The sequence below is a fragment of the Capsicum annuum genome, chromosome 2 (genome assembly GCF_002878395.1).
Source record: "Capsicum annuum cultivar UCD-10X-F1 chromosome 2, UCD10Xv1.1, whole genome shotgun sequence".
NCBI lineage: Eukaryota > Viridiplantae > Streptophyta > Magnoliopsida > Solanales > Solanaceae > Capsicum > Capsicum annuum.
The window spans coordinates 73,339,596-73,352,387 of record NC_061112.1 but is presented as its reverse complement, the minus strand read 5'-3'; the positions used below and the strand labels follow the sequence as shown (position 1 = coordinate 73,352,387).

The 12,792-nt window shown below is 31.7% G+C and overlaps 1 protein-coding gene across 1 annotated transcript in view; it reads left to right on the top strand.

The window, feature by feature from the left end:
- The first annotated feature begins 2,990 nt into the window (after window positions 1-2,990).
- LOC124896188 overlaps window positions 2,991-12,792 on the top strand; it is a 22,912-nt gene continuing 13,110 nt past the window's right edge. The window contains exons 1-4 of the mRNA XM_047407711.1: window positions 2,991-3,267; window positions 3,763-3,836; window positions 3,939-4,113; window positions 4,719-4,861. Coding sequence (XP_047263667.1) covers window positions 2,991-3,267; window positions 3,763-3,836; window positions 3,939-4,113; window positions 4,719-4,861 — 669 coding nt within the window. The remainder of the gene's footprint in view (window positions 3,268-3,762; window positions 3,837-3,938; window positions 4,114-4,718; window positions 4,862-12,792) is intronic.

The following is a 12,792-nucleotide window of genomic DNA, read 5'->3' as shown; positions in this document are numbered from 1 at the left end:
CTTGCACAATCACTTATAGTGGTGTTCATCCTAAAAGATTAAGTTTTATGTCTCTCTCTTCTCTTGATCATGTTGCAATGAAACTATGAACCTTAAGTTAAATTAAATAAATTGATAGATATGATTGAGATAGCACACAAAGATATTAGAGGAGATACAATAATATAATAAATTGACGAAATAGGTTGATACCTATTTAAATTTGTTGATAAATTTTATGTATACATTCGAATTATGATTTGTTTCAATCAGCACGTGAACGCTTAGTAAAGTGTTCATATTGCTACTTTTAAATGTGTTTTAACTTAAACATTTAAGAGACATGTGAAGATAAGTAAAAATATAATTTTTCAAAATTCAAAGTGTATAATAGGAATACTTTAAGTAAATGCTTTTCATAGCATATTATTTTACATTATAATAGCATAAATATTAATTTGTTGTCCTTGATCTAACACTTTCTAACGACATATGAATTGCTTCATATGTCATTTCTTTTAAAGCTTTTTTCTTTTTGGATCGTTCTATAGCCTTGGTAGTTTTTCTTAGTTTAGATTAAAGTGGTTGTTAATATTTTTATATGATTTTCTATGAATATATTAATTTTTTATTTAAGTGTTTTTCGTATTTAATAAAATTATCAATTTATTTAACTTATTAATCAAAACATATTTGTTTTATAATATCGAAGTGATTTTATAAAATTGAACACATTGAAACGAGGTTCACACACAAAGCGCGTACCCTAAACTAGTTATCCTAAAAATAGGAACTCATAATTAAAGAGTTCTAATAGACATATACTATTTCAAACTTATCTCTTGTAAAATTTAAATATTATAAAATATATTTAAATATAATTTATTTACATATTAGGAAAAGATAAAAAAAATATTAAAATAATAATAATAATCGCTCTATATATATATATATATATGAGGAAAGGCAATAGTGACAAGCATCATCACAAAATTTCAATGTAAAAATTTAAAAATAAATGCTAATTCATCAAATAATACATTTTAAAAACAAAAGCTAATTCAAACAAATTGGAATACTGCAAATTCTCCAACACAACACGAAACAGATAACTACACTACCAAAAAATTTAATAACTTTTAAACAAACATTTACTTTTTTAAAAAAAAAATAGAAAAGTAAGAAAAAAAGACAAAAAGAGAAAACTAGAAGAAAAAAGAAACTTATCTATATATATAAAAAGCAAAATTAAAAGCAAGTCAAGAAGCAAGATATTAAAAAGCCACATGGTAGTTTTTAGGATAAAATTAAAAAATATTATAACAAAATTTTTGAATTGAAAGATTAAGTACTTCAATTTGAAGTACATTATCCTTAAAAAAAGATTGTTATCTTAAAAATAGAAACTCATAATTAAAGAGTTCTAATAGACATATACTATTTCAAACTTATCTCTGTTAAAATTTAAATGTTATAAAATATATTTAAATATAATTTATTTACATATTACGAAAATATAAAAATTATTAAAATAAGAATAATAATAATCTATCTATATATTTTAGGAGAGACAAAAATGACAAGTGTCATCACAATAAAATTTCAATGTAAAAATTTAAAAACAAATGCTAATTCATCAAAAACTACATTTTAAAAACAAAAGGTAATTCAAAAAATTTGGAAAAACTGCAAATTCTCAAAACTACACAATGAAAAAATTTAATAACTTTTAAACAAACATTTACTGTTTTTTTTTTAAATATAAAAGTAAGGAAAAATGATCTTGATCAAGTTAATTCAACTAGAGCAAGAATACAACAACAATTGCACCTACAACTCGCCGGTATAATTTCTCCATTTTCGACCGGCAAATACGTGAGAAAAGGCACCTCGTTGCCGGCCATTTTCTCAGAAAATATTGAGTGCTACCAGAACAACAGTTTCAAGAACCCTAATTTTCCCAAGGCCGAATCTCATAATTATTTCAAGGATCAATCTGCCTCATCTCTTTCGGAACAATTGAACATCTTTGCCAGCAACTTCCTCGCATCCAAATTATTTGGTGAATTCTTCTCTACCGGCGCCGGCGTAGTTCCGACAATCCATTTCAGGCGATCTCACTTTGGCGTTCCCTTTCATTATATCCCCTAGCAGGTATTACAAGTACAGATTTCGGCCGCGATAACACAATTCCGGCGACCAATTTCTATCGCAAATTGTCGGAATCTGGCGATTCAATAAAGTAAACCGACCCACCTCCGATCAGGTGCACTCGCTCTATCTTTTCTAGTTGTGTGTATAGCTTTCTTAATTCTAGGGGCTGCTACTGGTTGTTTTGCTTACTATTCCTATTTCGATCCCTTTTTCTTTGCGCCTTGGCTGACTATCTTGATTGTGGGTAACGATTTACTGGTTGATTGTTGTATTTCATAGTAGTATTTTACTTGTAATCCTATTTGTGTTTTGGCCTTTTGTTGTTCTTAGTAGTTTTGAAGTATGAACTTGATAGTACTTTCTTGATTTGTTGTCTAAGCTTTGTGCTCCTAGTGTTATTGGTCGGTGTTTTCTGTGGTGGCTGTGATTGATGGTATTGGCGTAGGGTCATGTCTTTAGGCGAGGCTTGGGTCGGGGTCGGGGTTGGAGGAGTGGACTAGGGCGGGGGAAGGGGCAGGGGCAGGGGCAGAGGCAGGGGGTAGGAAGGGTAAAGGGGATAAGGATGATTATAGGTTGAGAGTAGGGTCGTGGAACATAGGGTCTTTATCAGAAAAGTCATTAGAGCTAGTGAAAATTCTTAGAAAAGGCGAATTAATATAGCTTGTCTCCAAGAAACCAAAATGGGCAGGTTCAAAGGCGAGAGTAGTAGATAGATATAAGTTGTGGTACTCAAAAAACGTGAGAAATAAGAATGATGTAGGTATTTTAGTAGATGATAAGCTTAGGAATCAAGTGGTAGAGGTTAAAAGGGTCAATAATAGGATGATGTCAATTAAGCTAGTTATTGAAGGGTTGAGATGGTGAGGAGTGTCCCCAGTAATGAGAAGTTTTTTACAGGAGGGGATTTCAATGGGCACATAGGGTCTTCTTTGAAAGGTTATGATGATGTGCATGGAGGACACGGGTTCAGTGTAAAGAATATTGAAGGAGTGGCACTTCAGGATTTTGTTCGGCAGTTTAGATTGGTGGTAGTTAATTCAAACTTTTCCAAGAAGGAGGTTCACTTAGTTACCTTCTGTAGCTCGGTTGCCAAGACTCAGATTGACTTTTTGCTCCTTAGGAAAGGGGATAGGGGTATTTTTAAGAATTGTAAGGTCTTACTGAGTGAGTCTTTCACCCAGCATAGTATTTTGGTGATGGACTTGGAGATCATAAAAGAACAGAAGAGGAGAGATATATAGGATCAATCGAGGATTACATGCGGCAGTCTGACTTTGGCCAGTGCACTAGATATAGGGAATAAGTTGATGGTGAAGAAGGCTTGGGGGAGTAGAGGGGATATAGATAGTATGTGGGATGAGACTGCCAACTGTATTAGGAAGACAGCTAGAGAGGTATTGGGGGTCTTGAGTAGTCATTCAGGCAAGCACCAAGGGGACTGGTGGTAGAAAGAAGAGGTGAAGGGGAAGGTGAAGGCCAAAAAGAGAGCGTATGCACAGTTGGCGTAGAGTAAGGATGAAAAAGATAAATGGAAGAATAAGGAAGAGTATAAGATTGCTAACCGAGAGGTGAAGTTAGCGGTCACTAGGGCTAAATATGTTGCTTTTGAAAGTTTATACACAATGTTAGATAGTAAAGGTGGGGATAAAAAGTTGTACAGGCTCACCAAGGTTAGGGAGAGGAGGACTCAGGACCTGGATCAGGTAAATTTTATTAAGGATATGAACGGCAAAGTTTTGGTGGAGGAGGGTCATATTAGAAAGAGATGACAGTTTTACTTTTATAAGCTCTTAAACGATGGCAAGGATATTAGCATTGTGTTGGGGGAGTTGGAGCATTCTGAGAGGTTTCACGATTATGGCTATTATAGGCGCATTAAGGTTGAGGAGGTTAAGAGGGTTATTCGTAAGATGCGTAAAGGTAGAACGATGGGGCCAAATAAGATTTTGGTAGATTTTTGGAAGTGTACAGGAAGGGCAGGTACGGAGTGGTTGACTTAGTTGTTTAACATAATTTTTAAGACGACAAGGATTCCTGAAGCTTGGAGGTGGAGTACGATGATTCCGCTATATAAGATTAAGGGAGACATTCAGGATTGTAATAATTATAGGGGTATCAAGTTATTGAGTCGCACTATGAGGATTTGGGAGAGGGTGGTAGAGTTGAGGTTGCGGAAGATTGTTACTATTTCTGAAAATCAATTTGGATTTATGCCAGGGCGCTCGACTACAAAAGCCATCCATCTTGTCAGGAGACTAGTTGAGCAGTATAGGGAAAGGAAGAAGGATTCTCACATGGTGTTTATCGACTTAAAAAAGGCCTATGATAGAGTTCCCAGGGAGGTTCTTTGGTGGTGTTTGGAGGCTAGAGATGTACCTATAATATATGTTAGGGTGATTAAGGATATGTACGATGGAGCCAGGACTCAGGTTAGGGATGAAGGAGGGGACTCAAAGCACTTTCCCATCTTGATGGGGTTACATCAAGGATCGACACTTTCGTTTCTTTTTGCCTTGGTAATGGATATTTTGACGCAGCACATTCAGGATGAGGTTCCTTATTGTTTGCTTTTGCGGATGATGTAGTTTTTATTGACGAGACTCGTAGTGGAGTTAATGCTAAGTTGGAGGATTGGAGGCAAACTCTTAAGTCTAAAGGGTTTAGGTTGAGTAGGTCTAAGAAGAATTATTTTGAGTGTAAGTTCAGCGAGGTGTCTCATGAATCTGATGTAGTTTTTAAGCTTGACACCCATTCTATCAGTAAGAGAGAGTTTTAAGTATCTGGGGTCGATTATTTAGTATAATAGAGAGATTGACGGGGATGTCACTCATCGGATCGGGGTAGGGTAGATGAAATAGAGGCTAGCCTCTGGTATCTTGTGTGACAACAAGGTACCTCCCAAACTTAAAGGCAAGTTCTACATAGTAGTGGTTAGACCAGCTTTGTTATATGAGGTGGAGTGTTAGCCTTTTAAGAAGACCCACATCTAGAAGATAAATGCGGCAGAGATGAGAATGTTTGGGTGGATGTATGGGTGTACTAGAAAAGATATGATTAGAAATAATTTTATTCAGGATAAGGTGGGAGTGGCTTTGGTGGAGGACAAGATGCGGGAAGCGAGATTAAGATGGTTCGGTCATGTGCTGCGGAGGAGCACGGATGCCCTAGTGAGGAGGTGTGAGAGGTTGGCTAGGGATGATTTCAAGCGAGGTAGAGGTAGGCCGAAGAAATATTGGAAGGAGGTGGTTAGACATGACATGGAGCAGCTTCAGCTTACCAAGGACATGCCCTGGATAGGAAGTTGTGGAGGAGGCGAATTAGGGTAGAAGGTTAGTCTGAGTAAGGATGTTGTATGTTTTGGTATTTACTTGGAGTAACTTGCTTTTGGTATTATTGAATATGTTAATTTCAATTGTACCTTGTTCTATTACTATTCCATATCTTATCTTAAATTGCATTATGTTGAGTCGGGGGTCTATTGGAAACAACCTCTCTATCTCACGTTTGAGGTAGTGGTATGGATTGCGTACACTTACCCTCCCCAAACCTCACTTGGTGAGAATATATTGGGTTTATTGTTGTTGTTGTAGAAAAGTAAGGAAAAAAAGATAAAAAGAGAAAATTAGAAGAAAAAAGGAAATCTATATCTCTATATATATAAAAGCAAAATTAAAAGCAAAACAAGAATTCGACAAGATATTAAAATGCCACGTGTCAATTTTTAGAACAAAACTTAATGGTGTTGTAATAGAAATTTTGAATTAAAAAATATTAAATATTTAAATTTGAAAATAATAATGCTAGAAGAAAAAAAAAAGATTTTCAATAACCTAATTATAAACCTAGGAACTATATTTAAGAGTCCTAAATAAACTCTAAAAAATAATTAGAAGCCATTTTTTCTAATGGAGGTTTGAACTTTAATATATCTGCTAAATCAACAACTAAAAAGATATTTCAAGCCCCTAACTTTAGGGTTATGAAATTTTATCACATAAATTACAAGCTCTCTTTTAACCCAACTAATCCTAACTTTCAGAAATTAAAAAGATATTTAACCAAATAACAATTATAAATTTATACTGATTATAACTACCTCTATAATTTTAGAGTTTTAATTTTACCTCATTTCTTTGTAATTATCATTACTTAATTTGAATTTGAATTTAAAATAGTATTATCCCAACTCTTTATCATTATCTCTATGTGGTTCAAAAACTATGACATTATTATAAATATTGGAATAAAAGTTTTGAGTTGATAGATTAAGTATTTAAATTTGAAATACATCCTTTTCTTTTAAAAAATTATTTCTATCATCTTAATAAATAGAAACCCATAATTAAAAAGTTCTAATATATCTTACTATTTCAAGCTTATCTTTTTTAAAATATGAATATATATTTTTTTTGGTTTCCCATCCGGTGTCTGGTGCCCGCATTGGAGCCCCGACTAATCTGGATCGCGCGTTGCAGGGCCCATTAAGGTGGCACGCTCTCAACAGAGTTTTATCCATACCCAGGGTCGAACCCTCGAACTCTGATTAAGGGTGGAGCAACCCCATCCACTGCACCACAACCCATGTTGGTAAAAGTAAAAGAAGATTAAAATATGAATATTATTTGCATAAGAATAATAAGTAAATGCATATATTATTTGAAAAAGAAAACGTAAATGCATATTTTATTTGCATAAGAATAATAAATAATAAATAATAGTAGTAATAGTACACAAGCTGTAATACTTTTAATTTGAAAAAAAAAAACATATTTGCATATATTATTATAAGAATAATAGGTAATAAATAATAGTAGCAATAGCATATATTATTTGCATAAGAATAATAGGTAATAAATAATAGTGGCAATAGTACACAAATTATAGTGCTTTTAAGTAGTATTTGCATAAGAATAGCAGGTAACAAATAATAGTAGTAATACTACACAAATTATAGTGCTTTTTAATTTGAAAAAGAAAACGTAATTGCATATAGTATTTGCATAAGAATAACAGGTAATAAATAATAGTAGTAATACTACACAAATTATAGTGCTTTTAATTTGAAAAAGAAAACGTAATTGCAGTCACAAGTAGTAGTAGTAAGTAAATAAATAAATGAATGAATGTATGAATGAATGAATAAATAAATAATAGTAATAGTAGTTTTAAATAAATTCTAACTATAAAATGGTGAGTATCTTTATTAGAGAGAAGATATATTTAGGTTTTAAAAATAATATATTTTAAGAAGTTTTATAGAAATGTAAGGAGGCTTTTTATTTGACAGATTAGCACGTGTTTGGTATAAATGTACCATATATATAGTGAATGGCTACTTTACCATATAGTGAATAACTACTTTACCATATATTGTGTGTGTCTATTTATGAAAAAGTTACAAACCCCAAGGTTAGTTTTTCCCTATAAATAAAGGGATTTTCCTTCATTGTAATTCATCCCTCAATAATCCCCAAGAGAAATAAAAAAGTCTCTCTCTACTCTTCTTCTTTGTTCTTTATTATTTTATAACACATTATCAGCACGGACTTTGCCGTCTTAAATTTGAAGGCTAAGGTATTATTTTATTTCTTTTCATATGATTAATAATCTTACAAAACTTGAGTTCGTTGCCTCTAGCAAGAACTACCTCTCATGGGTGTTGGATGCTGAAATCCACTTAGATGTTATGGGTCTTGGAGACGCCATAAAGAAAGAAAACACAACATCTAACCAAAATTGTGCTAAGGCTATGATTTTCCTGCATCAGCATCTTGACAAAATTCTAAAAATTGAATACCTTACTACTAAGGATCCACTTGTTTTGTGGAATAGCCTAAAAGAAAGATTTGACCACTTGAAAATGGTCATCCTCCCAAAAGCGCGATATGAATGCATACATTATGAAAATAAGATGTTAGGTTCAAACCCTATCGATTTATAGCCTAAGACGTCTTTACATGGATAAGACATTGAGTTTGAATCCCAATGCACCACATTGATGATATTATGATGGCTAAGGCAGAATAATGAGTTTGATGAAAAGTCATGAAATATGTCCCATTAAATATGCTTCATTCTCTAAAGTGGATATGATAGTAGTGCATAATATGTCTGAAAGAAGATAAGTGATTGAATGTACGAATACAAGCGTGGAAGGACAATATGATGATAATCATCAAAAGTGATAATATTTCTACATGCTTATTATGACTATAAGATATATTAGAGAAAAATTCTCTACATTATGTACACCTGGACTTACTCCTAAGGTAGCAATATAATAAAAGAAGTTATAAGCTATCAATTTGTTAGGGTTAATGCACGATTATATTTCATTTATGGGAATGAAAATTTAAATTGTTATAAGGATAGATCCATTCTCTGGGGTGAATGTGATGATATTTAGCAAAGCTTATCAATACAAACATGCACTTGATTATGATGGTACCACAATTCGCCTCCGAAAGAGGTAGATTAATTAAGAGGAGTTATTCTGAAATCAACTTTCCAAGTAGTAAATCTGAAATCTATTCATATCATAATAAATCTGAAATTTACTAAAGAAAAATATACATATCATGGTAAACTCGAAGTTTACTAGTATAAAAGTTCATAAGTTGACATGAACAATTTTGACATCCAAAAGATGTGCATATTAAGTAGTAAATACATATTGAAGAATGCAAAATTCTTCGTGAGCTTTTAATGTTGCTTGTTCTCATGATAAGTTGGTTGGACCAACTAATGTTGGGGTTGAATTCCCTAAATTCTAAAAAGTATAAAAGGTGAATATGGGCCCGTTCACCTATCATGTGATCTGTTAAGATGCATCGATATAAGATGATCACTTGTATGTTTATTGTCAACCTGCAGTTTGAAATTCATAAAGTTATTTTCTCAATGAAATTGAGTTAAGAGAATAACTTTCAGATTGTGTAATTAAGATAATTCATCTTGATGATGATGGTTTAGCATCGAATGTCTTCAATAAATAGTTAAATCATTGCTAATGAGAACAAAAGCTTCATATGTTGGTTTGAAATATTATATACAAAAGTACTTGTATGCATCAAACCAATAAATTATGATTAATTTTCCCTCAAAGTTGGTTCTAAGTCAGGAATCACACGTTGTCCATCTAATAATTTTAATGTGCGGTATACGATTAATGAATATACCATGATGCACAAAGATGAATTTCTCAAAGAAGATAGAGGATGTATGTTAGTTTTTCTAACATAAAGGGGAGATTATAAGCAACTATGAAATATGTTAAGATTATCATCAGATCCTCATTCAAAAGATAATTCAAGTCAAATGTCGAATGCATCTCATATTTAAGTTGCAAGTGCTCTTATTTTGTGTTCATAAATGACAAAGTCTATGCATGCGTGAAGCGTGGTAGATCAATCGATTTCAAATGAAATAGTCTTTGAAAAGGATAAGGTGAAAATAATCATATTAAGAAGGCAATGTGCTCTTGAAGAGCATATGAAATAACACTTCATGGAACTTTATGAGAGGTTCTGGTACCTGAAAATAATGAAGTGATGAGATCTCAAAATGTTATGTCACACTGTGAACCGATACAAAATGATATATCATCACTATCTTTGATACAATATTGTAAAAGATTATGAGGATCTAAATTCTACATTTATTTAAGCATGCTGACTTAGAAATATTTATCAATTGACATGAAAGGATGCATCTTTGTAAGATAAAACTTATTTAATTTGAAGTCCAGATACTTGAAGATGTCGCTCATGAAATGTTGAATTTTGTCACTTGACAAAATTTATATGAAAACTTTTAAGGATTCAAAATGTTTGAAGCATATAAAAGTTTCTAGGAAACTTATTTATAATCCTTATATTGTATGGGCTTATTGCTTGAAAATTATTGAAACTCTTGGAGGGTTCTCAAAAGCAATAAATTATTTGCTGAAATAAGAAATATACCAAACTGGATTGGTTATATATCTTAGTGCAATTGGTGTACTAATGTATCTTGTAAAATACTACAAGATCAAATATAGCCTTTCCTCAATTTTTTAGCAAGGTATAGTTTTACTCCTACGAGGAGACATCAAAATAAGATCAAACATATGAACTTATTTATTTTAAAGATTGTAATCCCGATCTTGTTAGTTATGCTGATGTTGGGTACTTATCTGACACGTATAAAGCTCGATCTCAAATAAGCTATATGTTCATATGTGGGGATACTGCCATATCTTGGAGATATACAAAGCAGTCTATCTAGCCACTTTATCAAACCATGAGGAGATAATAGCTATTCATGAAGCAAGACAAGAATGACTATAGTTGAAATCTATGATACATCTCATTCGAGAAAAATGTGGCACGAAATGTGATAATATACCTACAATTTTATACTGAAATAATGCAACATGCATAAAACATCTTAATGGAGGAGTCATAAAAGGAGATAGAACGAAGAACACTTCATCAAATCTTTTCTACATACATGAGCTCCAAAAGAATGATGATATTGACGTGCAACGGAATCGTTCAAGTGACAATGTGGTTGATTTATTTACCAAGTCTCCTTCAATTGCAACTTTCAAGAAGATGGTGCACAAGATCAAGATTCAGGGTCTCAAGGATGTTCTCATTAGGGAGAGTTAATACGCGCTGTACTCTTTTTCTCTTACGAAGTTTTGTTCCACTGGGTTTTCCTTGTAAGGTTTTTAATGAGGCAACCTATATACGTATTATTATATATGTGTACTCTTTTTCCTTCACTAGATTTTTTTCCACTGAATTTTCTTACTAGTAAGATTTTAACGAGGCATATTATCTATCAATTAGACATTCAAGGGGGAGTGTTATAAATGTACCATATATAGTGAATGTCTACTTTAGCATATATAGTGAATACCTACTTTACCATATATGGTGTATGTCTATTTATGAAAAAGTTACAAACCCCAAGGTTAGTTTTTCCCTATAAATAAAGGGGTTTTCCTTCAATGTAATTCATCCTCAATAATCCTCAAGAGAAATAAAGAAGTCTCTCTCTCTTCTCTTTCTACCCTTCTTCTTTATTCTTTATTATTTTATAACAGTGTTAACTTTAAATGTGTCTTATACAAAAAGGATAGTGTGTTTTAAAATTAGATATATCTGCATTTTTGAATTTGAATTGATAAGAATATCTCTCATTAATTGTTTTTTCTTAAACTCAAAAGTATAAGCTATAAGATAATTATGATATTTTAAAATCCTATCTTTTCTAACAAATTAATATCACATTCAGTTTTGAATTTGAAAATTTTTTAGTTTTCATGAAAATCTAATTTTATAATTTCTTATAAATATAGACCCCTTTCGTGACACTTATACCATTGTCAAATTTCTTTCTTTTTTTGATAATCATTTTCAAATTTGGATTTCATTTATCTCAAGAGAATTTTCTATGATTACAGAGGTATTAATTAATCTTTGTTTGTTTATCTTAATAATAATTTGTTCTATAGATTCAATATAACAATAATAATAGAAATTTTTATTCTCATGTTTGTAATAATAAAATCATATTTATGTCCTTGCTTATTCTTTTTATTCAAAATACCACTATGATATATAAAACTTAAAAAAATATCTTTGTTAATTATATTTTAAAATCCCCTTTTTAGCATAGATAATTTCTACAATGGATGAGAAGATTATATGCCATAATGCTCATTAGTTTTCTATGAATAACTACCAAGGTATGTTGTTCATGTTTAATTTAATTTTTTAACTATGTTATATTATTATTTATTGTCCAAGATATATCTACCATGGATAAAAAAATTACACGTAATGCTTATCCGATTCTTTGAATAACTACCAATACACTCTTCATGATTAATTGAATTTTTGTATTATTTTATTATTATCTATAATTAACATTATACTTATATTGAACAAGATATATCTATCAGGGATAAAAAAAATTTATAGATAATGTTCATCAATTTCTCTGAATAACTGTCAAGGTGTGTTGTTCATGCTTAATTTATTTTTATTTCCTTTTGGTTATTTTGTTATTAATGTTATATTTATCTTTTTCACTAGTGTACCTAAGGAAGCTAAAGTAAAACACTAGGAAACCTTTTTCATTAAGATATGCTTTCTGAAGTAAAACATAATTATGGTAGAATCCAAGTAAGGTAGGAAATTCAGGACAAATCTTAACAAATCTCCCCTTGGCCTGAATTTTCTAGCAAAATTGATCATACTCTTTTTCCTCCACATAATCTTCATGTAATACCCTGGAAAATTTTTCGTTGAAATTTTGTGCGTAAACGTGTTGGGTTCTATCTTCTAGAATGAATTATAATTTTTTTATGTGGAATATCTTAGATTATGACCCACCATTGCGTAGAGTATAAAATAATCTTTCCAACGATATATGGATCATCCAAAACGGACACCCGAACGACGAGTTATGAACATTCCGATCGAACCGTGAATAGTAGTGAACAGTAAAACGTGCAGGAAAAAGTACTGAGGCCTGGAGTATTTTTGCTCCAACTTTAAACGATCATAACTCCTTGTACATAATAATCTGGGTGATCTACTATATATCAACAGAAAGCTCTGCGAGTCCTCTTTCCAATGAAATTGGTTTCATCCAATTTGTCTATCT